Below are 22653 nucleotides of genomic sequence, written 5' to 3' on the forward strand. Positions count from 1 at the left end.
TGATTTGTTTTTGTTCTTTAGCTGATCTCAGACCAGTACACACTCGGGGCTGCAGCCGAAAAAATAAAAACTAAAGCCGTCTTATGCAAATTTGGAGATTATTTAATGGAATAGCAGATTCTAATCAGACTCCCCTGTCTACACTGGATTTACAGAATTCCTGGACTTCCAGGAACAATTCTGAGATGTTCTCTGGGGTTTTCATATAATTCCAGAAACTTAAATAGGTAAAAAAAAAAATGGTGTTGTGTTTTAATTTCATGTGTGGAATGTGGTAAATGTGAGAGATAAATGTAATAATGCTATGAAATAACATGCGTGTCTTAGAAACCGAATATCTTAAATAGAACCTGCAGCTATAATCTGTACACCTCATAAAATGTTTGGTAAAGATCCAGAACGCACGCTGAAGCTGAAGTTCAGAGGATGGAGCAGATCATCTACCAGTTGGAAGGTTGGTGGTTCAAGCCCTACTCCACCAGTTTGCCCTAAAACATTTTTGGGTGGGATACTGAATTGTTACTTTCAGCAGAGTACAAACGTGTGAATGTTGGACAGAAACCTCTAGCTTTCCCCCCAAAACTCTTTCAGTGTTTGAGTATAAAAAAGTGTAAAAGAACGGGTCCATTTGCCACTTTTCAGATTTTTCATAGAAAAAACATAATGATACAAAACTGAAATTGATTCTGTTTATATTTTTCAAAGACAATTTCTCTCTGAATCTTGTAATGACTACATTAAATGCTGTAAAAATGCATTTAGTGATTAAATTACTGCTGTTTTATTGGTAGATTTTTATGATTTCAGTTATTGTGTAGGTTCGTTTGTGGATGACAGCTCGGACTCTTTGTGGCACCCTGAGTATTTTGAGTATTAAGAACAAGTCTCAGATGTGTTCCTTATGTGTTCGTGCCCCCCCCCAAATCATCTTTTTTGCTATTTGTTGTGACAACAGTTTGCATCATGACACAGAGCGAAAAGCTCATTTGCTCCCACCTGATGTGATGTTAGGGCGATATTTAGTTTCGCCAGTAGGTGGCGGTGGCGGCTCAGCCAAACGGGTAACTGCCAAAATAATCCCTCACTAAAGTAACGCAGGCCAATTACAATGGAAGCCGTCAGTAACGCTGAACTGTTTTGCTGTGTTTCAGCGCAATAAACCTTCATGTGCACCTGGATGAACCTTGTCTTCCTTCAGTGTGTAACAACTTTGTGGAGGAGAGGGTGACATGTGATGTTTGAGTCTGCATCCTCTACTAATCATTCTCCTTTAACCCACAATTAAAATCCGTTCCACTAGAGTCGCATATCCATTTGCACCCTTAATCTCTCTAACAGCTGCACAACCTCACCAGCTTGATTTCTCTTCCTAGCCAAAGTCCTTTTCACCTTGCTTAGATCCGGTCTCACATGCAGCTCATTACAAGCCGTTTCCCATGTCTTTGCTGTACATCTAGCAGTTCTCTTTACTTTCTTTATCTTCATGACTATCTCTCTTTTTGCCCCCTTGTATACTTTCCAGTATTTCCACATTCCACATCCAGATCTCTGTCCAGAGACACACCAAACACCGCCTTGGCAGTTTCCCTCTGCACTGCAGCTGTACATTCCCAGCCATCTGGTATCTCTTCACTACCATCCAAAGTTGTTGAATTTGAGTACATATTTGACTATTTTTAAAATTTGATTAAAATAAATTGAATTTATGAATGGATTCATACATTTAGAAATATTTATTTGTACCTACTGTTTTTACTGTCCATTAATTTATCACAACATTAATCCCTTTAATAATAAAAAAATCATGTGTAAATGAAGGTACTAATGAATATTTAATTGCGCTATTAATTATTTATCAATGAAATTGTTTATTTCGATGTGCGCAAGTGTCTCGGTCCTCCATACCTAGAGGGCGATATCTCAACAACGCCAGGTTGACGAATCCCCAAAAAGTCTCGCCGAGTCAAGATGTCGCGATAACTGGTTGGAGTCGGATTCAAATTGTGGCGCTTTGACTGATCGCTAACAAGGTATATTTAATCCTTGTTATTGTTTATCTATCTTATAGGCACTTCGTCAGTAGAAGAACTGCCCACAGTAGAGTTGTTGCTGCTAATTAAAAGAAAATGTCGTTAGTTCGGAGTTTGTCATATTGAAATCTTAACCTCCCCCAGGCTTAGATTGTGTGGCTGAATACGAGCAGGAGCTAGCCATCTTTACCTGACTTGTTGACATTTTTTGGCCGATACTGTTGCTTTTATATCTGCTGTAGCGGTTGCTTATTGTCCTCCTGGACATTTACTGTCACTATTAATCTTATTAACAGCGGGACGTTAGCTTCAGATTAATTGGAAATAAGGAAATTAAGGCTGTATAGCACTGTCTTACAAAATAAACGAGAGCACGGTATAGACGTTAGCATAAACGGTTGCATTTATTTAAGCCTTTTTTGATTACTTTTGTGTGTCACTTTTTAAATACATGCATTGTTTCTGAGTTAGACAGTGGAGTATAAAAAATCTCAAAGCTGCCTCTGACTGCATCAGACTGTAAGTGACAGAGAAAATGAAAACGATAGATAAAATAAAAGTCACATGGTGATAGCAAATAATTCAGGAACTGGATATTGTTAAGACTGACACCAATATTTGCTGATTCAAAAGGTTGATACATCAAATTTTATATATATATATATATATATAATATAAGCAAACGGGCTTTTTCGGTAAAGACTGGAGCACACAACAGACTTTAACACACATTTCTCCGTCCTTCACTTTCCAGATGGCAGCAGAAGAGGGGATCAAGGTACTGAGGATCCAGCTCAGAGAGAAGGAGGAGCAGGTTCATCAGGCTGCTCAAGCTGGCCTGGATCTCCTCAACCAGCAGGTGGAGCTGCAGAACCGACTGGATGAACAAAGAGTAGAGATGACCAACGCCCTTGAGGTCCGCTCTTACACAAATAAAGAGAAAAAGCTCCAGTAAACTGCCATGAGCCCAATACAAAAGTCCTTATTTTCCTAAGTTTCCCGCCCTGTTGGTCATCCAAACTAACTTCATCATTGTTTCAGACCTCTCCACCTATCTTTGTCTGATGTGTGTGCCACAGGCTCTCGAGCAAGACAAGTACTCGTTGCAGAAGGAAGTGGAGCTGAAAACTCGGATGCTGGAATCACTGCAGTCGGACTTTGACTGTGTGAAGAATCAGCAGAAACGGCACCTTCAAGAACAACAAGAACATCTGGAGAGGGCTCATAGCATGGCACTCAGTGAGCTTCACAACAAGGTACAACAGCACGTGGTCTCATCTGGTATGAGACCTGTACTAATGAGTGAAATTAGGGATAGGGAGCTATGCTAAATGTGTACTACGTGTATCTATGTGAGTTATGAGGTTAAATGCACTATGGTATCTTACACCAGTAAAAGCCCCAATTCTTGAGTGGCTGTTAGAGCAGTAAAGTGAGATAGTTGTTGAGGTGTACCACGCTGTCACTGCCTTCAGAACTGCCTTCATTCTTTTTGGGGCTGGAAACATGATTCAGAGAATCTGGTCTGTATTGAAATGATGGAGTTACACAGTTGCTGCAGATTTGTTGGCTGTACATACAGATGCAAATTTCCCATTCCACCACATCTGTATGAGTACAGTGACTGTCCTGTTGTAGAAAACAGTGCATTACACTGCTGGAAGCAGACATAGAGACACTGTGGTCATAAAGGGTCATGGTCAGCAACAATACTCAGATATGCTGCAGGATTCAAACGATGCTCAGGTAGTGCTAATGGGCTCAGAGTGTACCAAGAAAATATCCCTCACAGCCTGACTGGTACACGGCAGGATGGATCCACGCTGTCATGTTGTTTTCCAACCTGTGATTGTGGTTTTTGCTGTCTCAGATCCTGAGGTTGCAGTCTTCTCTAGAAGAGTCCCAGCTGAATGAAAAACAGCTGAAACATAAGCTGGAAATGCAGACCGAGACGCTGAATAACAAGACGGAGGAGCTCCGAGCTCTAAATGAACACACACAGAGTTCCATGACGTCGGAAATGATAGAGGTGCAGATGAAGATCATAGAGCTGGAGAACGTTAAAGTGAGTGACTTACAAAGGAAGGTTCTACAGACGGCTCATTCTCACAGCGACAGTGTGATAATAGAGACCATCCAGAGCTGAGCTGCTATGTTAAGCTGTTCACAGAAAGGCTTGTGGATCTGACAAGCTGCTTAGTTTTTCCAGATGTTTTTGGTCCTTTGAGCACCACAAAGCATGTACCATCCACGTCAACTAACACGAGAAGTACCTAGATGAATAAAAATCACTAATGGCATGAGAAGAAGAGGTGTTGAATCAGCATGTGGTGTAATCTGTTTGTCTGCCAGGTGGAGCTGGAGCAGGCACTGCAGGAATCGCAGTACAAGGAGCAGCAGCTGGAACTGAGCAACAGCAGCCTGCAGCGGCAGCTGGAGCGAATCACCGAAGAAAAGGAGGAAAGGGAGAAAGAAGCGGTGTCCTGGTTCAATGCATTAGAGGTGAACATGTTACAGTCTGCTGTTCTCTGTGTTGTGCAGTCACACCAGGGGTGGAAATGCCTGGAAAGGTCTTAAATAAGCACTTTCACTAATCTCAAAATAGATTAACAATATAATAATCTAAAAGTATTAATGGAACGATTGAAATTAGGCAAGTAGGAGATGATATTGTGCATTTGATGAAGCTCGTACTTGCTGCTTGGTTGGTTGTATCCGACTCTGCTGCAGAGAAGCGTGTTTAGTTTCACACAGTAAGCATTTCCACAGACTGTCGCTTCAGTCTTTGTCTTTCTCTCTCTGTAATGACAGAAATCTCGTGAGGCCAACAGGGATCTGCAGATCGAGTTGGATCAGGTTCTTCAGCAGGCCCAGGATCCAAACAGCAAAGGGAACTCGCTGTTTGCTGAGGTGTGTCACACTTTCCTTTGGCAGCAGGTCTCTCTGTAAGTCCAGAGTTGTGCTTGAATCGAACCTGGAACCTCAGTAAATGGCTCCATGTTGTGTTGCAGCTGGAGGATAAGCGGGCTGAGATGGAGAGGCAGCTCATCAGTGTGAAGGTCCAGTACCAGTCGCTGCAGAAAATACACGCCTTTAGCAAACAGCAGATGCAGCGCTTGAAGGTAGCGTGCGATAGCTCATCTGGTCGGTCGCCGGTTTGTAACTGGTTGGTGGTTGGCTGACAGTATGGATGTGCGTGTTTGGTGCAGGTGCAGATAGCCACTCTGATGCAGCTGCAGGGCTCCAGGGCTGACCCTGCTCAGCTGGAGAGACTGCAGTCCATGCTGTCGGAGAAAAATGGAGAGATCCAGAATCTGATGACTAAACTGCAGAGGCTGGAGAAGGTGGAGGTGAGAACGTAACAGTCAGTGCAGTTTGTAGAACGACTTCACGTTCAGAAAGTGTGTGCGCTCGTGCGAGAGTAACACCTGCCCTGTTCCACAGACAATTACACAAAATGCTTTTAGAGCAGATTTACTTCACGTTAGTCCTACTTACTGGAAAAAACTTTCCCAGCAGACTAAGAGGCGCTAGCATAGCATTTATAAATTAGAGCTGGATATTAACAAGTCCAAAATCTACAGAAAACTACAGGCTCAGATAGAGCTATGTCTCTAGCAAATGGGATGTTTTCTGCTTTAACCGGAGCTCGGCTAAGCCTCTCACATAACATGAACTTGTGCTGTTTTACTTATGAGATAAAATGCTGCACCTGCTCTCCTAGGTTCGGACACACAGTCACATGTCGTTTGTTCCGTGTGTAGATGTTGTTGAAGTCTCAGCCAGCTAACCCGGCTCCAGCCGATGATGGAGATGGCCAGGATGAAACATACTACACCGACCTGCTCAAAATGAAGCTCAGCAACACTGTGTGAGTTTGGCTGTTTTCTGGCCTTTTGCTTGACCATCCACAGGTTTACTAGAAATATAATGATCTGAATAAAAGAATGAAATTGTCAGTTGGCCTTTCTTGCCATCAAAATGAGTCTGGATCCATATTTTGGGACAGATGTATCCATAAATGTCTGATTATTGGCTTGTTAGAACAGCATACAATCTTGGTTCACTTTCATGGTAAATGGACTGATACAGTGATTATTCTGCTCTGCTTGAACACTGAAAGTGCTTTAAAGAAAGGTCAGTGAAACAACGTTAAACAATTTATCTTTAATTTGAGATATTCAGGTTGACACAATGACAACGCGTGAAAAACATGTTGGAAATGTAGCTTTAAAAAACGAAACAAAAAAGACAACAGGTTGGATCGATGGGAAAAATACATTACAGGTAAATTTATGTGAAGAAGCCAGTGCTTTGAGCCCCATTCATCTGGAGACAACTTGAAGTCCGCCACCTTATAGACGGTCCTTGGGTGCTTAATGTAACAGTGTTGTTGGACTTGGATGAAAGTGGGAAAACGGCCACAGTAATTAGGCTCAGACGTTAGAATAGAAGTAGAATCACTGTGCAGCTGAAGAAACCATTGTAGAACAAAAGAGGTTTTATCCATTTATAACGGAGTTTTCTGTCTTTCGATCTTTATGCAGGAAGTCTGGGTCAGGTGGTTGGTTTTCTTGGCTTCATGAATCAGTGTTTGTAATTGTAAAACACATATTTGTCTGCACTGGGAAGATTTGATATTTTCAGGATAAAAAATTAACTGTTACTGTAACAAAGAAGGTTAGACTTCAGTTATTTCATCTACATGTTTAACTTCGGCTTCAAATAGGTTCTGTGTGTGTGTGTGTGTGTGTGTGTGTGTGTGTGTGTGTGTGTGTGTGTGTGTGTGTGTGTGTGTGTGTGTGTGTGTGTGTGTGTGTGTGTGTCTTAGTAAGGATGCAGAGCGTCTGAGAGATGAGCTTTCTCTTCAGAGGATGAAGTCTTTGTCAGAGAGTCAGAGAGCTCTGGAGCTGGAGAGGAAACTCTTCACATCTGAGCGGCTGCTCAAACAGGTAACAGGCTGCTCTGACTGCAGCACTTCCCTGTGTTAGTATCTCTTACAAGTGCCGTTTAAAACTACAAAGCAGATGGAAGCACAAGAGGTAGTGTTTTACCTCTAGGTAGTGTTTTCTGTGGAAATCTTAAATAATTATAAAATTACACCTAAAAAAGTAACAATACTAAAATAACTTCATAGTTTTACAGTAATCGTGTAGCTCTAGTTGGTATATGTACTTGGTTTGTTTCTTCTACTGAGCTGTAAATTTGAGCCCCATGATGGGATTTTTGTAAGTAAATGTTCTCCTTTGTTAATATTCAACATTTTCATTTTGAGGCTAAAATAAAGAGAACAGGATGTGGACTATTGTATCTGCTGTGATCTTATATTTGCTATTTGATTGGATATTTCCATTTCCTGCTGCAGGCTCAGAGTGACAAGATCAAGTTACAGTTGCGAGTAGAGGAGCTCCAACACAAATATGAGCCAAAAGGTATGTAGCATAGCGCGCCCGCTCTGTACACATGTACACATGCGCCGGGGTTGTTGCAGCTCTGTAACTGTGCTGTCACCTGCAGAGGCAAAGAAGAATCTCATCCAGAAGAGAAAGAGAGAGAAACTTCCTGTTGACATCACACCCTCCGTGGAGGCGGCACCCCTGGACCGGACCAAGGAGGCCGTTGCTGTGGTGACAGATACAGCTGACCCCGAGGCTGACATGCGTCCTCCACTGAGCTCCTCAGCAGGTGTTTCAGAGGCTGAGCCACGGCCTGCAAAGTGTGTGAAGATCAGTGAAAACGAAGCTAGTGTAATTCCCAACCCCAGGTATGTACTAACAGCAGGGATCTGTACGACCAACTAAGTTCTTGGGAGTTTAGCGTTGGCTTTAACCCCGACCTTGCAGAGACGCCAAGGTAGTTTACATGACTGTACATAAATTTCTGTCCACAAGTTGCAGCTAAGGCATAAATACAGGTGATTTTTCTGTTTAGGGGATTATTAGTAACATTTTGTCTGTATTTGTTAAACTGGAAGGATTTCATGAGTTTTAATCTTTGGTTTTGAAAAGTTGAGGCATTGTTCTCTGTAATATCTATGCTCCTCGTGATGAAGATGATGGGGTGATTGTGATTGGCAGTTTGATTCTAGTCCACAGTGTGATCTTTGAGTGGAAAATTTAATGTTTCTTGGTTGTGTTTTGTTTTGTTTTTCCAGTAGAATTTGTAGTCGGTGTTATTGGAAACACTGATAGTTGGTATAGGAGAGAATGTTTGTCTCCACTGTTGCAATTTGGCCAATAAAAAAAGGCCTTTGATAGCAGAGCATGACTTTTGTCTTCCACCCTTCACCCCCGACCGCTCATGGCACATGGCCCCCCCCGGTTCTGATGGAGGTTTCTTCCTGTTAAAAGGGAGTTTTTCCTTTCCACTGTCCCAAAGTGCTGCTCATAGGGGGTCATATGATTGTTGGGGTTCCTCTGTTTTCTCTGTTGTCTTTACCTTACAATCTAAAGCACTGTGAGGCAACTGTTGTGATTTGGTGCTATATAAATAAATGTTTCATGTTGGGAGGGAAGAATTGTGAGCTGTAGAAGCTCGGGCATCCTTAAAGAGTTACTGCGAGGTTGGTTTATTCTAATTTCTGACATAGTGGGTCTAGTAACTAATAATAAAGCATCAGGCCTTTTTTCCCTGTGAATTGTTATGTTCCTTTAATTTTATGGTTTTGTCATATTGCTCAAAGAAAATTGCAAATATTTTAAAGTGTTTAGTGTTTTTCTGAATCAATGAAAGAATCAATGACTTGCCAAATCCATATTTGAAGCTGAGTGCTGAAGAGAAAGGTCCTGTTTACTTTGTCAAATGCTTTTTCTTCTAATGACACTAATAAGCTTGTTTAAAAATAAATAGTCTCAGCGCAACTTTAGTCCTGTTTTGGCACATCGTGTTGTTGACTAAGTACAGATGAAAACTGTAAGATCAGGAGCCGAATGAGCAGTAACTGAATTGTTTTTGGTTGTTCTCAGCTCTCCTTCAGCTGACTGTAAGGAGAAAGTGATGGAGGAGAACCAGCAGCAGAATAAACGAGAGGAGAGGAGAAAGAAACAGAAAGCAGTGGAGATGATCCATGTCAGTTCTAACAGCAGCATGGAGAACCAGTGCGCTCAGCAGTAGGACTCATCAGGCCTGGACTACACACCGTCACATGTGGACATGTATATGATGCTGCTGTCATTTCTAATAGTCTTTAAAATAAAATAACTTCTGTTCTTATAAATATTATAATTATTAATTTGTTCTACAATTGTACCCACACATTTAAATCTATTAAAATGTTTCCAACATGCTGTATATTCATTTTTTCAATTCTTTCTTGTTACATTCTGTGATATGCAACATATATCGTTAAAATACATCAAGTGCAGTAAGTATACATACGTTTCATATAAATATACTCTATAACTTTCTTATTTTCTCTAGCCCACATAATTAAACATTTCAGTTACATAAAACATGTGAATTTTGATTTTATGTACTGTATAGCCTGTATAATAAATATGTGTAAAATATGCCACCTCCGACACCAGCTGCTGTATCCCGTTTATTTGAATATATAACACGCTGCACCAGCAGGGGGCAGCAGCGGGAGGTTTGTACTGTACCGCAGCTCAAAGAAGAGAAGCTGTACGTGGACCAATGAGAATCGATGGAAAAGTAGAAGCTTTCGGATGTCTGCGGGAACTGTCAGAGCAGGTGAAGGCATCGCTTCAGCTTCACTGCTGCTCTACTGTCGCTGGGACTGGTGAGTGTTTGCTAACCTGAACGCTGTCGCCGTCATGGAGCGGTCCTTGGTCGCAGCTTTCTGGTTCCTCGGGATTTGGGGACTCTTAGCTGTCAGCTGTTACGGCGTTACTTACGTGCTCATTGTGTCGCCTAGATATGCAAACATGTGTAGAGCTGTCATTGTGTTACTTTTTTGGTAGCCAATCTGTAAAGACGCTCACAGCCCGGTGAGTCACGCCAGACTCTATTCAACATCTTGACTTTTTAAATCGACATATTTCTCAAAGCAGATTATCACCAGAGACGGAACAAAAAGTAGTTTAGTCCCATTTTTTTGGTTAAAACACGAGATTAGAGAGTGGAGTTTGCCCCGGGCTGGAGAACAGCAATAATGACCAGTGGTGTAGTGGTTAACCCTCCTCGTAAAGCTCATGCAGCACCTGAAGGTAGCTATGATTCTGACATGCCATGCTGTGTATTCCAGTCACCATGAAGCTGATACCCTTTCATGTCGGGGGAACCTCCTTCATCCTGGCCGTCCTCTTGGTGCTGCATTACTGTCACATAGCCAGCATTCTTGGCCACAAGGTAGGTTAAACCTTTTGCTCTGATAAGATGTTTAAAGTTCTCAGATGTTCTCGAGCATGTCATTTAGTTTCGCTGCACCTGTGATAAGATGGATTTGGCAGCAGTGATGGGTGGAAAGAGCTGCTGGTCAAAGCCTGTCTGTGGGCAAACTGAAGACTCGTGAGAACATCCACGTGTGTTTCAGCTGCAGCTGGGACTTGGCTGGAATTAGCGGTGTGATAAAAGCTGTTACCTTTTAACCCAGGTAACTCTCACTGGTAACCAGTGTTGGTCAAGTTACTTGAAAAAAAAGTAATCAGTAACTAATTACTGATTACTTTCCCAAAAAAGTAATCCCGTTGCTTTACTGATTACTTATTTTCAAAAGTAATTAATTACTTAGTTAGTTTTTAAAAACACGATTTACAACCTGAATAGGTGATAAAGCGATAGATCTTTCAGCCCAATTCTACTTTTTCTGCATAATCCATCATACAAAATGTAATCAAATGGAAAAGTCTCTTTTTTAAACTTGTTTTATTAGTTTTAATCTTTTAACTTTATGCATCAAGTAAAAATTTAATTATATGCAACATTCACTGACTGGAAGAAATTAGTTTAACATTTAAACCTATTTTCTGCACATTCCAGCACATAAAATAAAATATTTTTTGTGTTTACACTCAGTCTTTCAAATAGATGCAAGTAAAACACAGCAGAAAATAAATAAAGTCAAAGACTCAGCGGTCCTGTTGCTCTATTTTCACCTGTAAAGCAGGAGTGCAGTAGGCGGAGGTTTACCCTGGTGCAGGTGTGCCGCGGTCAGTGGAAGAATCCGCGAGTTTCTCCGTGAGTTTCCCATTACGTCGTAGCTACTGTTTGGAAGTTTAGGGGTTTTTTTGCTGTAAAAAGAAGTTTTCTTCCCACGCACAACGGACACTAATGTTTTTGTCACTTTTTATGGAATCAAACTCAAAGTAAGGTCAGTACTTCCACGCTTTAAACGCTGCACGCTCATACTCTCTCCGCACTCGATATATGATCCATTGTTGATCTGCACACAGCTGTTGTCACGAACGTCACACTCGCTTACGTCACTGACGTGAGACATTCTCGCAAAAAATCAGGGTTTGCAGTAACGCAGCGTTCCTACGGGAAAGTAATCTAATTACCGTTTTTGCAATAGTAATCCCTTACTTTTACTCCTTACTTTAAAAAAGTAATCGGATTACAGTAACGCTACTGCCCATCTCTGCTGGTAACAAATGAAGACATCAGTGTTTTTATGGCAGTACACCATAAATGACAGTATCTTGTACCAGGACTCATGCAAAGAATAAAAATAAAGGGCTGCAAATCAGCAGAACTGGTCTCCTTGTTTTACATGCTAAAAGCGATGATGCCTTTGTTCTGTGCACTGTCGCTTCTCAGGAGGAATGTGACTCATAGTCTAAAGGGGCTGTGCATGATTAGTAACACTAAAGAAAAGAAAGGCGCTGTATAAATGCTGGTATATTTCCATGAAGTTAATTAGCCTCTTTAGAGATCTTGGAGTGTTAGAGCTGGAGTGCTCGTATGCTGATGTAAGAGCTATGAAGTAAAAATAAAAAAACAGCAGTTTAATAATCAAGCACCATCAAAAATGACATCTGAGTTTGAATGAAACCCAAAGAAAGGTGTTTGTCATTAAACCAGGGAGGTGTCTAAATTTCTTCCCATGTTTCTCTTTGTGCAGTCTGGAGGCGATTTAATCGTGGTGGAAAACCCAGAACATGAGGCTGTAAACGGTGAAGAGGAAGACGTGGCAGTAGATGATGTGGAAGATGATGAAGGAGATTTAGACGTTGTCCAGCCCAGTGAGCAGTGGCAGACACTTAAACCAGGTCATGCCCTCAGTGTTTTCCTTCACAGGGCTTTTTCTCTGGTTCTGAATAATGACAATCAGTCCTAAGATAAACACAACTTTGTGTATGATCTAATGCTTCAGATGAGGATAGATGAAGCCTCCATATGGAATTTATTTGATCCTCCTTTCATGTAACCTCACAAAGGTTGTTACATTTTCTCTATGCAAAATCATCATTTTAGTATCTGTGAAGTTTAATCGTACCAACACAGTTATTGTGATAGCCAATATTTGTTAAATAACCATTATTGATGCAACAATCAACACTTACCCATGTTGCAGTTCCTTTGGTGGCTCCAGAAGGGAGTGAGTCCCAGTAACTGTAGCAATCTCCATGGATGTCCTGTTAATAAGGCCAACGAAACGATGTTTAGTCTCTTACAAGCTGGTAACAAAGTGTTGTCTGGTTCACCCTTAAACCTAGCTGGTGTTTTTTCTGCTTGAATGATTTGGTGTTAAGTGGCTTAACAAACCAAAAGGTACAAAGTCTAGAGTGAAAAGAAGTGAAAGGCAGCCAGTGCACAAAGAGGCTCTGAAAGACTTTCAGAAAGCAGAAAATCTAAATGTAGCAACAAGAAGGGTGGTTCAAAACATTTTCAGAGTACTTCATTACAAAAATTCACATTAGAGTGTGGCAGCGTGTAATTGTTGTTATTGACAGACATGATTTGCTGCACATACTAAAGGCCTTTATGCGGGACCTTATATCACATATACACAGCCATTAGCTGACTCAAACATCAGTTTGTATTTGCATCCATCCATTTTCTGCTGCTTCTGGGTCGCATCAATCTGCGAGCTCACGAGTTTCATAATATTCAGCAGTCGTATAATTATTTTGAGCAACTCTGTCTGTGCACACACAGGTCAGGCGGTGCCACAAGGTTCTCACGTGAGGCTGAATCTGCAGACAGGTGAGAGGGAGGTCAGACTGGGAGAAGAGCAGCTGAAATACTGGACAGAGGAGCACAGGTGGGGGTCCAGGCTAAAACTTCAGTCTGCAGACAGTAGTTTATTTCGCTCCCTTTAATACTTCTTCCAGCAAAGTGCACCCAGTAGGGGGCAGTAGTAGGAAAAGATAAAATGGCTTTGCAGTAAAAGTGTACATTTGCAGGGAGGAAGAAGCGCTCCGGTCTTCCTTTAATCCCGATGAGCTGAAACGAGCCATGAAGAAGATAAAAGAGGACTGGAAGCTTGCAAGCAAGGACACAGAGCAGAAGGTAGCAGCACAAATGCCACTGTTGAACTTCTGATTACATGCTGGCAGCAGAAGCTTTAAGTGTGCCCACATATGAGCCTTTACTGTGTGTCTCCACTGCTCGCTGGGCGCTTCTAGGACTCTGTGGCTTCTAAGTTTCGCACAATGGAGGAGTTGAAGAAAGACATGGCTCAGCTGGACCTGCTGCTGGAGACGGATGTTCAGGTACATCAGTGTTCCTGGATCTCACGTATGATTGTGACGTGACTTTGAGTGAGCTGTTACTGTGAAACGTTTTGAGCTTCAGTCAAATGAAGTTTCTTGCATGTGTAGATAATGAGGCGTCTGCTGGAGCAGTTCAACAGCAGCAACTCAACTAGCGAACAAAGACTGAGCATCCTGACGGAGCTCGAATATATGGTGCATCAGGTAACACACACAGGATGATGTTTCACACTGTGGTGAATTGTCCCGTCTCTAACCCTGCTTGCATGCTTGTATGTGTGCTAGGTGGATAATGCTCAGACTCTGTGCTCCATGGGGGGCCTCCAGTTCCTTTTAGAAGGTCTGAACAGCTCTGACTTCAGATTACAGGAAAGCTCTGCTTTCGTCCTGGGCTCTGCATTAGCCAGGTATGATATTTAGACTTGATTAAGCTTGATTAGTCTGAGCTAGATGTTCCAGATATGCAGATATGTCACTTCTTGCTGTACAGTGGTGTCTGTGATCACATCGAGCTTCTGTAGCTGTTTAAAATCAAAACAGGTGGTTTTTAAATACATTTTTGACTTTTCTCTACAAATTGTGCACAACATTGTTTTGTTCTTGTTTACTATGTGACTGAGTTGTAATGCAATAACCCTGATTGTGATGACACTCCAACAGTGCTGCAGCTTATCAGATGAAATCGTATAATGTCACAGAACACTGGCTGCACAACATGTGGTACATCATGGTTTTGGGTTCTTTTTGGAAAAAAAACAAATTTGAATTTTGAAAGCCAAGCAGCAACTTCCAGGCGTCGAAAAGTTCCAAATAATAGTCAAATAAATAGTTGAATATGAGTCTTGAAAGTCTCAAATCTCTTCTGAGCAAAACACTTGAGTTGAAAGCAAACACGACTGTCAGCGTTGTCACACTTTGTGTGTCCTGCAGTAATCCAGCAGTTCAAGTTGAAGCCGTGGAGAATGGCGCTCTGCAGACACTGTTAACCACGCTGGCCACTGCTCAGCAACTCAGAGTCCAAAAAAAGGTAAGCACACACACACAGCTTACAGTTTATGTTCAGAAAGTTGGAGACAACACGTTGCACAGAGAGCTTGACAAAAGAAGGCAACTCGACTTGTTTAGGTTTGTGAAGATGCTTCACCTCTCATCCAGGAAACTCTCAAGACTACCATGACTTGTAAGAATGAGAAGTGTGTGTGTGTGTGTTCGGTCTAGGTTCTGTTTGCAGTGGCTTCCCTGTTGCGTCACTTCCCCTATGCACAGCGTCACTTCCTGACACATGGGGGTCTGCAGGTCCTGTCAGAGCTGTTCAGGACTGACAACAGTGGAATTCTGCGTACACGCATCGTCACCATGTTATACGATATGATTACTGAGAAGGTACAGTAGACGCACGCTCCTGCTCCTCGATTCCAAGCCCAGTGCAGTGCTCCTCTTCAAATACAAGGTCTAAATGATCTGAATGATTAAAGTTGGTATCAGTAGGTTGGGACTTTCCAGTGCCCAGCTCGTGGGATCATTCTCATGATCTCTTCTCTCCTCTTCCAGGAGCTGATCTTCCAGGGAGGTCTGGACCCAGTACTGGACGCGTCTCATGATGAGCGGCGGCGTCAGTACTCTAAGGTGTCTTTGCAGGAGGAGCTGTTGGAGAAGGGCTGGTGCATTCTGGTCCCACAGCTCCTGGAGTCTTCAGAGAATGACTACAGAGAGAAGGTGGGTGGTTTCATCTATTTTACATTAATAGTATATCAACTGTTTAAAAACTTTCCCTGAGAGTCGGTGCTGTTTTTTGCAGGCTCTCCAGGCTTTGTTGGCAATGGCTCCAGTGTGTTTGGATGAGTACCGCTCAGACGGCTCTCTGCAGGCTTCTCTTCACTCTCTGAAGCAAGAGTACCAGGACATGATCCAGTCAGAAATAATTCTAGGAGAAGAGAACAGCTACTTTGAGGAGATTGTAGAACTCATAGATGCACTGCAAGTGAAAATGAAATGATCAGAGGACAGCACTTTGACGTTTCATATGAACATGGCGTACATCGAGGAGCTGGCACTTTTACTCTGTTGGGGTCAGACAGTCGATCGCAGAGCAGTGGACAAGGAACACAATTTTGAGGACATAACGAGTGAGCTGGAAGACAGATCTGCGATTAGTCAGCATGAACACAACCAACAAATACTTCACGTGTTGCCTAAAAATGTTCTCCACACTTCTGAAGCTGTTCGTATGGCCTCTCTGAGAGGTCACATTGAGGGTGATTTTACCATCAATAACGTTGCTTTCCTTCCAATCACTGTGGTGTGTGGGTAGGGTGGTGTGTGTGGGTAGGGTGGTGTGTGTGGGTAGGGTGGTGTGTGTGGGTAGGGTGGTGTGTGTGGGTAGGGTGGTGTAGTCCAGGTATGTGCTCCAGATGCTATAGAGGATGTGCACATACTGACTGCACACACACCGCTAATCCCAAAGAGCAGTGATCCCTGTTGTTGTATGGAGTCTCTTCTGGTTGCCGTCACAAGTGAATGTGTCACAGAAGGAATTGGTTCACAGTGACGGTGGCATGGTGATGGCCATGTAGTCCCGCTGCACGTTTGATAGGAAGCAAGAGCTGGGTCATGTGCTTTGCAGCAACTTCACTTTGCCAGGATGTAACTGGCTTCACTTACTCTAACATTACACATCAGGTTGGGTAAGTGCGCGTGTTATGGGTGTTAAGTCAGTTTCATGCAGAAGGCAGCGTCGGCAACGTCTGACTGATCACAAACGTGGATGCTTACTGGCAGCAGAGCGACGGATTTTATGAAGACCGTCAAGTACGCAGCAACCACGGCTGAAGTATCTGAATGTGGAATAGAGTGCTGTACATACAGTATTAAACAACACTGTATGATTGCATGTTCAAGGTTAACCCTTAAGTTGCTGTGCTTATCCCCAGATCCCCCTCTGTATGCCTCATGAAAACCAGACTTTGTGACCACATGGGGATGTAAAAACTGTTTGACACTTAATTTTAAAGTCATGCCGCTCTGTGTGGTGGACAGTGTGAATGATACTGTAACATGAACGAGTGTTGTTGGTGGCATACAGACAGAAGGACATCGTCTGCTGTGCCAGGTGTAGCAGTCCACTTCCAGCTCCTCTAGGTCCCGACCTGAACCCACTGCACCACCCCTTCCCTGCAGCAGAGCCACAGACCACACCCCCACCACAATTACTGTTTATGTAACTTAGGCAACCTGACTTCACACCCAATGGAAACACGTTTTTCATCCGTTTTAAAATAAGAAAACAGGATTGTATTTGAAATGTTATTTTCTAAGACTAATATGTTCTACTCTATAGGTTACAGGAAATTTAAGCGTCTGGTAATACAAGTTATTGCAACTAACAAGAATGTGCTGCAAGTTGCAGTAGAATTTGGATAGATTTAGCTCTTTTGGGGTGTGGTGGGTTTTGTAGTAATATTTTCACTCTGGACTGATAACTTCAAAATATTCATGTGCTTATTTATTTGAAAAAGATGGTGTTCTGTTGATGTATGTTCGAGAAAATAACTTATAGCTCCACAATAAAAAATGAGTGTTTCCAGACAAAAATGTTCATTAAACTTTCTTTTAGATTATTCTCTCTGCTGTATTTCAGTAAGTGTGCAGACACTGTAGATGTATTTGCAACCGTGCATGGGTACAAGATAGATTTTCAAGATTAATCTGGTAAAGAATGCAAATAGATCTCTTCCCTGTGTAATTCTGTGAATGGCACTTTGATCACTCAGTGTTGTCGCTTAGATCAGATTGTGCTGCCACCATGAGGTGGAAAGAGAAATGACATTTTAGAATCAGAATCAGAATACTTTATTGATCCCTGGGGGAAATTATTTTTTGTTACAGTGCTCCATTATAAACCAACATTAAGACAAGACAGACAATACACTAACTAAGAATAGTACAATATATACATATATATACATACATAAGTCACTCATAAATAAATAGCTGAAAAAGAAACGTGTAGTTGTAGCAGTAACCAGTGTGTTAAGTGGATGCGTTGTACAGGGAGCCACAGGCAGGAAAGATTTCCTGTGCCGTTCAGTGGTGCTTTTCGGTAATCTCAGTCTCTCACTGAACGAGCTCCTGTGACTGACCAGCATGTCATGGAGTGGGTGGGAGGTGTTATCCAACATTGTCTTTATCTTGGACAGCATCCGCCTCTCCGACACCACCTTGAGGGTGTCCAGCTCCATCCCCACAACATTACTGGCCTTATGAATCAGTTTATTGAGTCTGTTGGCATCTGCGACCCTCAGCCTGCTCCCCCAGCATGCAACAGCATAGAGGATCGCACTGGCCACAACAGACTCATAGAAAATCCTCAGCATTTTCCGGCAGATGTTGAAGGACCTCAGTCGCCTCAAAAAATAGAGACGACTCTGGCCCTTCCTGTAAAGTGCTGTGGTGTTTTTAGCCCAGTCCAGTTTATTGTCAATGTGTACTCCAAGGTATTTATAGTCCTCCACAATGTCAACACTGACCCCCTGGATTGAAACAGGGGTCAAGTGTTTCCTGGTCTTCCTGAAGTCCACGATCAGTTCCTTGGTCTTTGCCACGTTGAGCTGCAGATGAGCTGCAGTAATTCTGTTTGTGGTCGCTGACCGTAAATAATACATCTTAATGTAAAAGCGGAGGCCCATGTAAAATCTGACTTAGGTCCATGATTTGGACACGCCCCCATACATACTACATATGTGTTGTAACAAGTGACTCAACTGAAAAGGAAAACATTTATTTTAAAGGGTCACTTTAAAAAAAAAAAAAGGTTTTTGTTTTTTTTAACACTGGAAATCCTCGCCTCTCTCAAACCCAGACTGCAGCCGATGTTTAAGAACTGTGTTTAGGAAAAGCAGCTGTTTGTTGTTGCCCACTCGCCCCTGAGCGACAGCCATGAGCTACAGTCAGTAAAATGATAATAAAGCACAATCGACAGGCACAGTTTGAAGCTCTTATTCTGAAAAGTCAAACCGGTAGTACGTTCGCTTCAGGAAGTGCATGACATAACTAAACGCTGCCGTATGTAAACAGAGAAATACAGCCGCGTTTCAGTTGTTGATCTTTGTCATGAATGAAGCGGCTCACCGAGGGGACTCGTTAACCGGCAGAAGCCTCCCTGAGGTTCAGTGTGTTTGAACAAGCTGGTAAGAAGCTAACCGGCAGATGCTGTTGTGTTCATGTTTTGTTAGGATTGTGCCAGCTAGGTGGATGCTAGCCTTAAACGACTCCACCTGAAATCTGGAGATTTCTTTGTTTCTTTGATTTGAATTGTGTATATTTTTCTGTATCTGGTTAAATTCTATAAAATAAAACACGCTGCACAAATATCTGATTAATACTGACTGCCAGTAGCAAACAGCTTGTGTCAGCGACTGTTATAAAGGTCACAGTTACTAACCTGGGTCATACTGGGCTGTGAAAAATAACAGATGATTTGCTTAAAAATAGCAGTGGTGTACCTAAAATGCCAATAACAAGTTTTTTCAACTTCAGCATTGCCAGCTGTCCAGTTTTAATATGAAAGATTTTAATTCAGAGTAAAGGTTTACCTTTGTGTAACTTGAGTCACTCTGTATAGTTAAAGGTCTGTTTTTGTGTGCAGATGAACAGTGATGGAGCTGTCTCAGAGGGAGCGTCTATCGGTGTTGGTGGAGGAACTGACCACATCAGGACAGCCACAGCTCAACCAAGACAAAATGAAGGAGGTCAAAAAGCTCTGCAAGTATGGCATCAGCATTTCCACAGGGATTATTTAGTTGTAGGTGTAAAGTGGAATTATGAAACAAATGAAAGACTCCAAAATGTGCAATCCTTTGGAAAGGGGTCAGGATTGCAAGTATCTGACATCACAGTAAGGAAACCCTCAATCTATCAGGATCTGTTATCAAGCGCGCAGATTGTCTAGACAATGTCAAAAGGGGCACATAGAATAACAACAACCCACATTCATCAACAAGCTAATTTAATATCACTTCATACTATATCATTGTCATCAAGTGGGGACGATGCAATGCAAACATAGCCCATGTGTTACCTGATGGGTGCAGCGTTGCTGTTGAGGGGTTACTGTTGCTGCTGATAGTGCTGGAGGGCAGGGCTGTGATGATCTGAGACGTGAGAGATTAAAAAGTCCACAGGAGATGGTAGCTGATAGAACAAGTCTAATGAGATTACAATAAAATAAGAATTTAGCCAAAAAATCTATACACATAAAATACACACACACATGCACATACAGTGACATTTTACACTGTACATACTATGGCCACTTTCCAGAATCCTTCTCTTATTAATTATTCCAGGTGCTATAATAATAAAGTAATAAGAATAAAAAAATAAAGTAATAAATATTAAATAATGTATTTATGATGATTCAATTTGCTTGACTATCCGCTCTGTGCAGAAAGCTTTTAAATGTTTAAACTGTAGAGATAAAATCATTTTGCTGCTGTAAATTCAGCATTTTGTCTTATTTTCAATGTAAATCTAATATAATCTGTTTCTTAATGTATTTTCTTAGAAAGACAGTGTGTTTTAATCCATAATTATGTGGATATGCATATCAGTTTTTAGTGAAATATAAACCCCCAAGAAAGGCAGGGAACTTGCTTTAAAACTAAATATGTTCCCTAAAGCGTGGACAGACCTACAGACCCATGACACTCTTACTCAGTTAGCTAGCAGCTATGACCAGCACAGTTGTGCAGTTAATAAAAGGACAGGTAATATTTGTCGTGCTGTTGCACACACAGCACGCTCATTTGTCTCATCAGTTACCACAAGACAATTTACCAACGTGTAATAATAACTTAATACTCCTGTGTGTTATAATTCAATAGAAGGACTAGATGTTACAGTGCCTGATAATCCACTGCTTCAAATGGAGAAAGTCTTGATGGCTGTTATGAGGACAGCGGAACGCATCGTTGTGTGCCTCAACTTCACGGCGTGTTTCGTCTTTTATCACAAGTTAATCTGCCATTTTTTACCTTCCTTGGTTTGGTTTAGGGATTGGAGATCTGATCTAGACTATAATATTAAAATCTTGGGACACATCGTCAGTAGTGGACCTTGGATTCATCGGGTTTTTCGGCCATTATCACCAGACACCCTCATCCAAGGAGGCTCTGCCAGGGTTGAACCAGTGTGTCACTGGTTTATGTTAACATTGTTATTTCTCTTCTACTTTCTTCTGTTTAGTTTTCTACCATTTATCCACCGCAGCACGGTGGCACAGAGGTTAGCACTGTTGCCTCAGGTCCCGAGTTCAGTGCCGCCATCAGGCTGGGGTCTGATGTTTGCATGTTCGCGTGGGTTCTCCCCGGGTGCTCCGGCTTCCTCCCACAGTTATGCAGTTAATGGGGATAGGTTAATTGGAAACACTAAATTGCCCATAGTGTGAATGTGGGAGTGAATTTAAAACGAATGGTTGTCTTTGTATGTGTGTTAGCCCGCCTGCGACAGACCGGTGACCTGTGTCCCCGCCTCTTGCCCTAAGACAGCTGGGATAGGCTCCCACGACCCTGAAAAGGATAAGCGGAAGCAAATGGATGGATGGATGGATGGATGGACGGACATCAATTCACTGTAACTGTAAAGTAAAATTTTAAAGCTTTAAAGTTTTGGAGCCTGACTTTTTCAAAGGTTGATAGAGACAAGTAAGACAAAAGAGACGAGAGGAGAGCCAGGAGGCGGGGCACCTGATCTGGCATCCCACACCTCCCTGCCGGATCGGGCTGTACGCTCTACCTACAGTGTATGCTGTACACCCTGCTTACTGGTTTCTGTTGCATCAGTCTTCGTCTCGCAACCAGTGTGCTCTGCCATCAAGGGCGAGCATTGGTCAATGGTAGTCACGTGACCGATGCAAGCCAGATCATTTTATTTAGCGAAATTGTGATTAATAATTAAATGTTATTGTTGAGAGGCACAGGGAGGACTCCACATGCGCGCACACCGTTAAAAAAAATGTCTAAAGAAAAGGCCACCTGGGGCACCATCAGGAAAGGGGGAGGAGCTCAAGCCCCAACCCCTGCACGTGCCTGCCACAGAGGATCAGGATGAGAATCACCATTTCCCACGAACAGATAAAAAGTTACTGGACAGTCAAATAAAGGTTACACAAAGAACGAAAGAAAACAGCTGATCATTCAATACAATAAGACCTTATCATCCAAAGCAATTTATGTAAGTGTGTATTAACTTGTATTTGTCTATACAAGAAAGGTTTTATGAAAACTGACAGTATTCATGGTAAATTATGGTTACGTGTTAAATACAGTCGTGTAATTCTTTGTCAGCATTATGAGTACAACAAATGTCAAGTTCTTTCGTGATTCATAACATAAAACTTAAAAAAGAAACAGTTACTGGGCTAATTACTCTGCACTTGTTCTCCACTCCTCACAGAGTGTCTAATGACTGCATAGACCATGTATACCACTCAGTGATGTCCCAGCTCAACCAAGAACATGCTGAGATCCGGCTGTCTGCCTTCCAGATCGCCGGTGAGCTCTTCTCCAGGTCTCACCACTTCAGGATGCTGCTAGTGGACAACTTCCAGGTAAATCAGCTGCTAGTAACTAGTAATCATCTGAGATCATCCAGTGCACACCAAACATTACAGGACCTGGCTTTCTACTGGCAGAATAAGGCCAATGATGGCTTTTTATAGCAGTCACCACACTGCTACAAAAGCCATCATATCAGTTTTGGCAATATCCCCAACCCCAACATCCTGGTTGTCTAGCGCCATTAGCATGCTAGCACTGCTAACTGTTGAGTCGAATGTTTGTTGTGAGCGGGTCCCAGTCTTACAGTTATTTAACACTAAAAACAAAATAAAAAAGTAACGGAGCGAAGGCAAACTGAAAGTCTTTTTAGCTTTTCGGCTGATATCGGCTCACGTTTGCGCACTAAGTGATCTGTGTAGGATAAATCCACGTACAGTGAATTCCATTCAA

General features: G+C 42.2%; 3 protein-coding genes across 6 annotated transcripts in view; all 3 read left to right on the plus strand.

Moving 5' to 3' along the window:
* Positions 1–1984: 1984 nt before the first annotated feature.
* spdl1 (spindle apparatus coiled-coil protein 1) lies at positions 1985–9410 on the plus strand. Of its 2 annotated transcripts, none has more exons than XM_040010210.1 (13): positions 1985–2030; positions 2785–2946; positions 3110–3286; positions 3901–4095; positions 4383–4532; positions 4842–4940; positions 5042–5152; positions 5240–5380; positions 5795–5901; positions 6862–6982; positions 7396–7462; positions 7548–7794; positions 8996–9408. In XM_040010210.1, the coding sequence occupies exons 2-13, from the start codon at positions 2785–2787 to the stop codon at positions 9141–9143; spliced, it is 1725 nt and encodes a 574-aa protein (XP_039866144.1). In that variant the 5' UTR covers positions 1985–2030; the 3' UTR covers positions 9144–9408. The 2 variants fall into 2 exon arrangements, with proteins under 2 accessions (XP_039866144.1, XP_039866145.1); XM_040010211.1 differs by lacking the exon at positions 1985–2030 and adding an exon at positions 2091–2549 and having other exon boundaries at positions 8996–9410.
* A 231-nt stretch (positions 9411–9641) lies between these two features.
* Positions 9642–15963, plus strand: sil1 (SIL1 nucleotide exchange factor). 2 transcript variants are annotated; one of them, XM_040010217.1, is made up of 12 exons: positions 9643–9771; positions 10237–10340; positions 12055–12202; positions 13092–13197; positions 13340–13445; positions 13562–13648; positions 13757–13852; positions 13934–14055; positions 14579–14675; positions 14867–15031; positions 15200–15364; positions 15447–15963. In XM_040010217.1, exons 1-12 carry the CDS (start codon positions 9666–9668, stop codon positions 15642–15644), a joined length of 1500 nt encoding a protein of 499 aa, XP_039866151.1. In that variant the 5' UTR covers positions 9643–9665; the 3' UTR covers positions 15645–15963. The 2 variants fall into 2 exon arrangements, with proteins under 2 accessions (XP_039866152.1, XP_039866151.1); XM_040010218.1 differs by lacking the exon at positions 12055–12202 and having other exon boundaries at positions 9642–9771.
* A 2718-nt stretch (positions 15964–18681) lies between these two features.
* LOC120720494 (UV-stimulated scaffold protein A-like) overlaps positions 18682–22653 on the plus strand; it is a 31167-nt gene continuing 27195 nt past the window's right edge. For both annotated transcript variants that reach the window (XR_005692960.1, XM_040010219.1), the window contains exons 1-3: positions 18682–18834; positions 19293–19412; positions 22100–22253. Coding sequence is in view for 1 of the 2 variants with exons in the window: in XM_040010219.1 (XP_039866153.1) it covers positions 19303–19412; positions 22100–22253 (264 nt within the window). In the remaining variant the exon portion in view is untranslated. The remainder of the gene's footprint in view (positions 18835–19292; positions 19413–22099; positions 22254–22653) is intronic.

Source organism: Simochromis diagramma, unplaced genomic scaffold (assembly GCF_900408965.1).
Source record: "Simochromis diagramma unplaced genomic scaffold, fSimDia1.1 OVJJ01000585.1, whole genome shotgun sequence".
Classification (NCBI taxonomy): Eukaryota; Metazoa; Chordata; class Actinopteri; order Cichliformes; family Cichlidae; genus Simochromis; species Simochromis diagramma.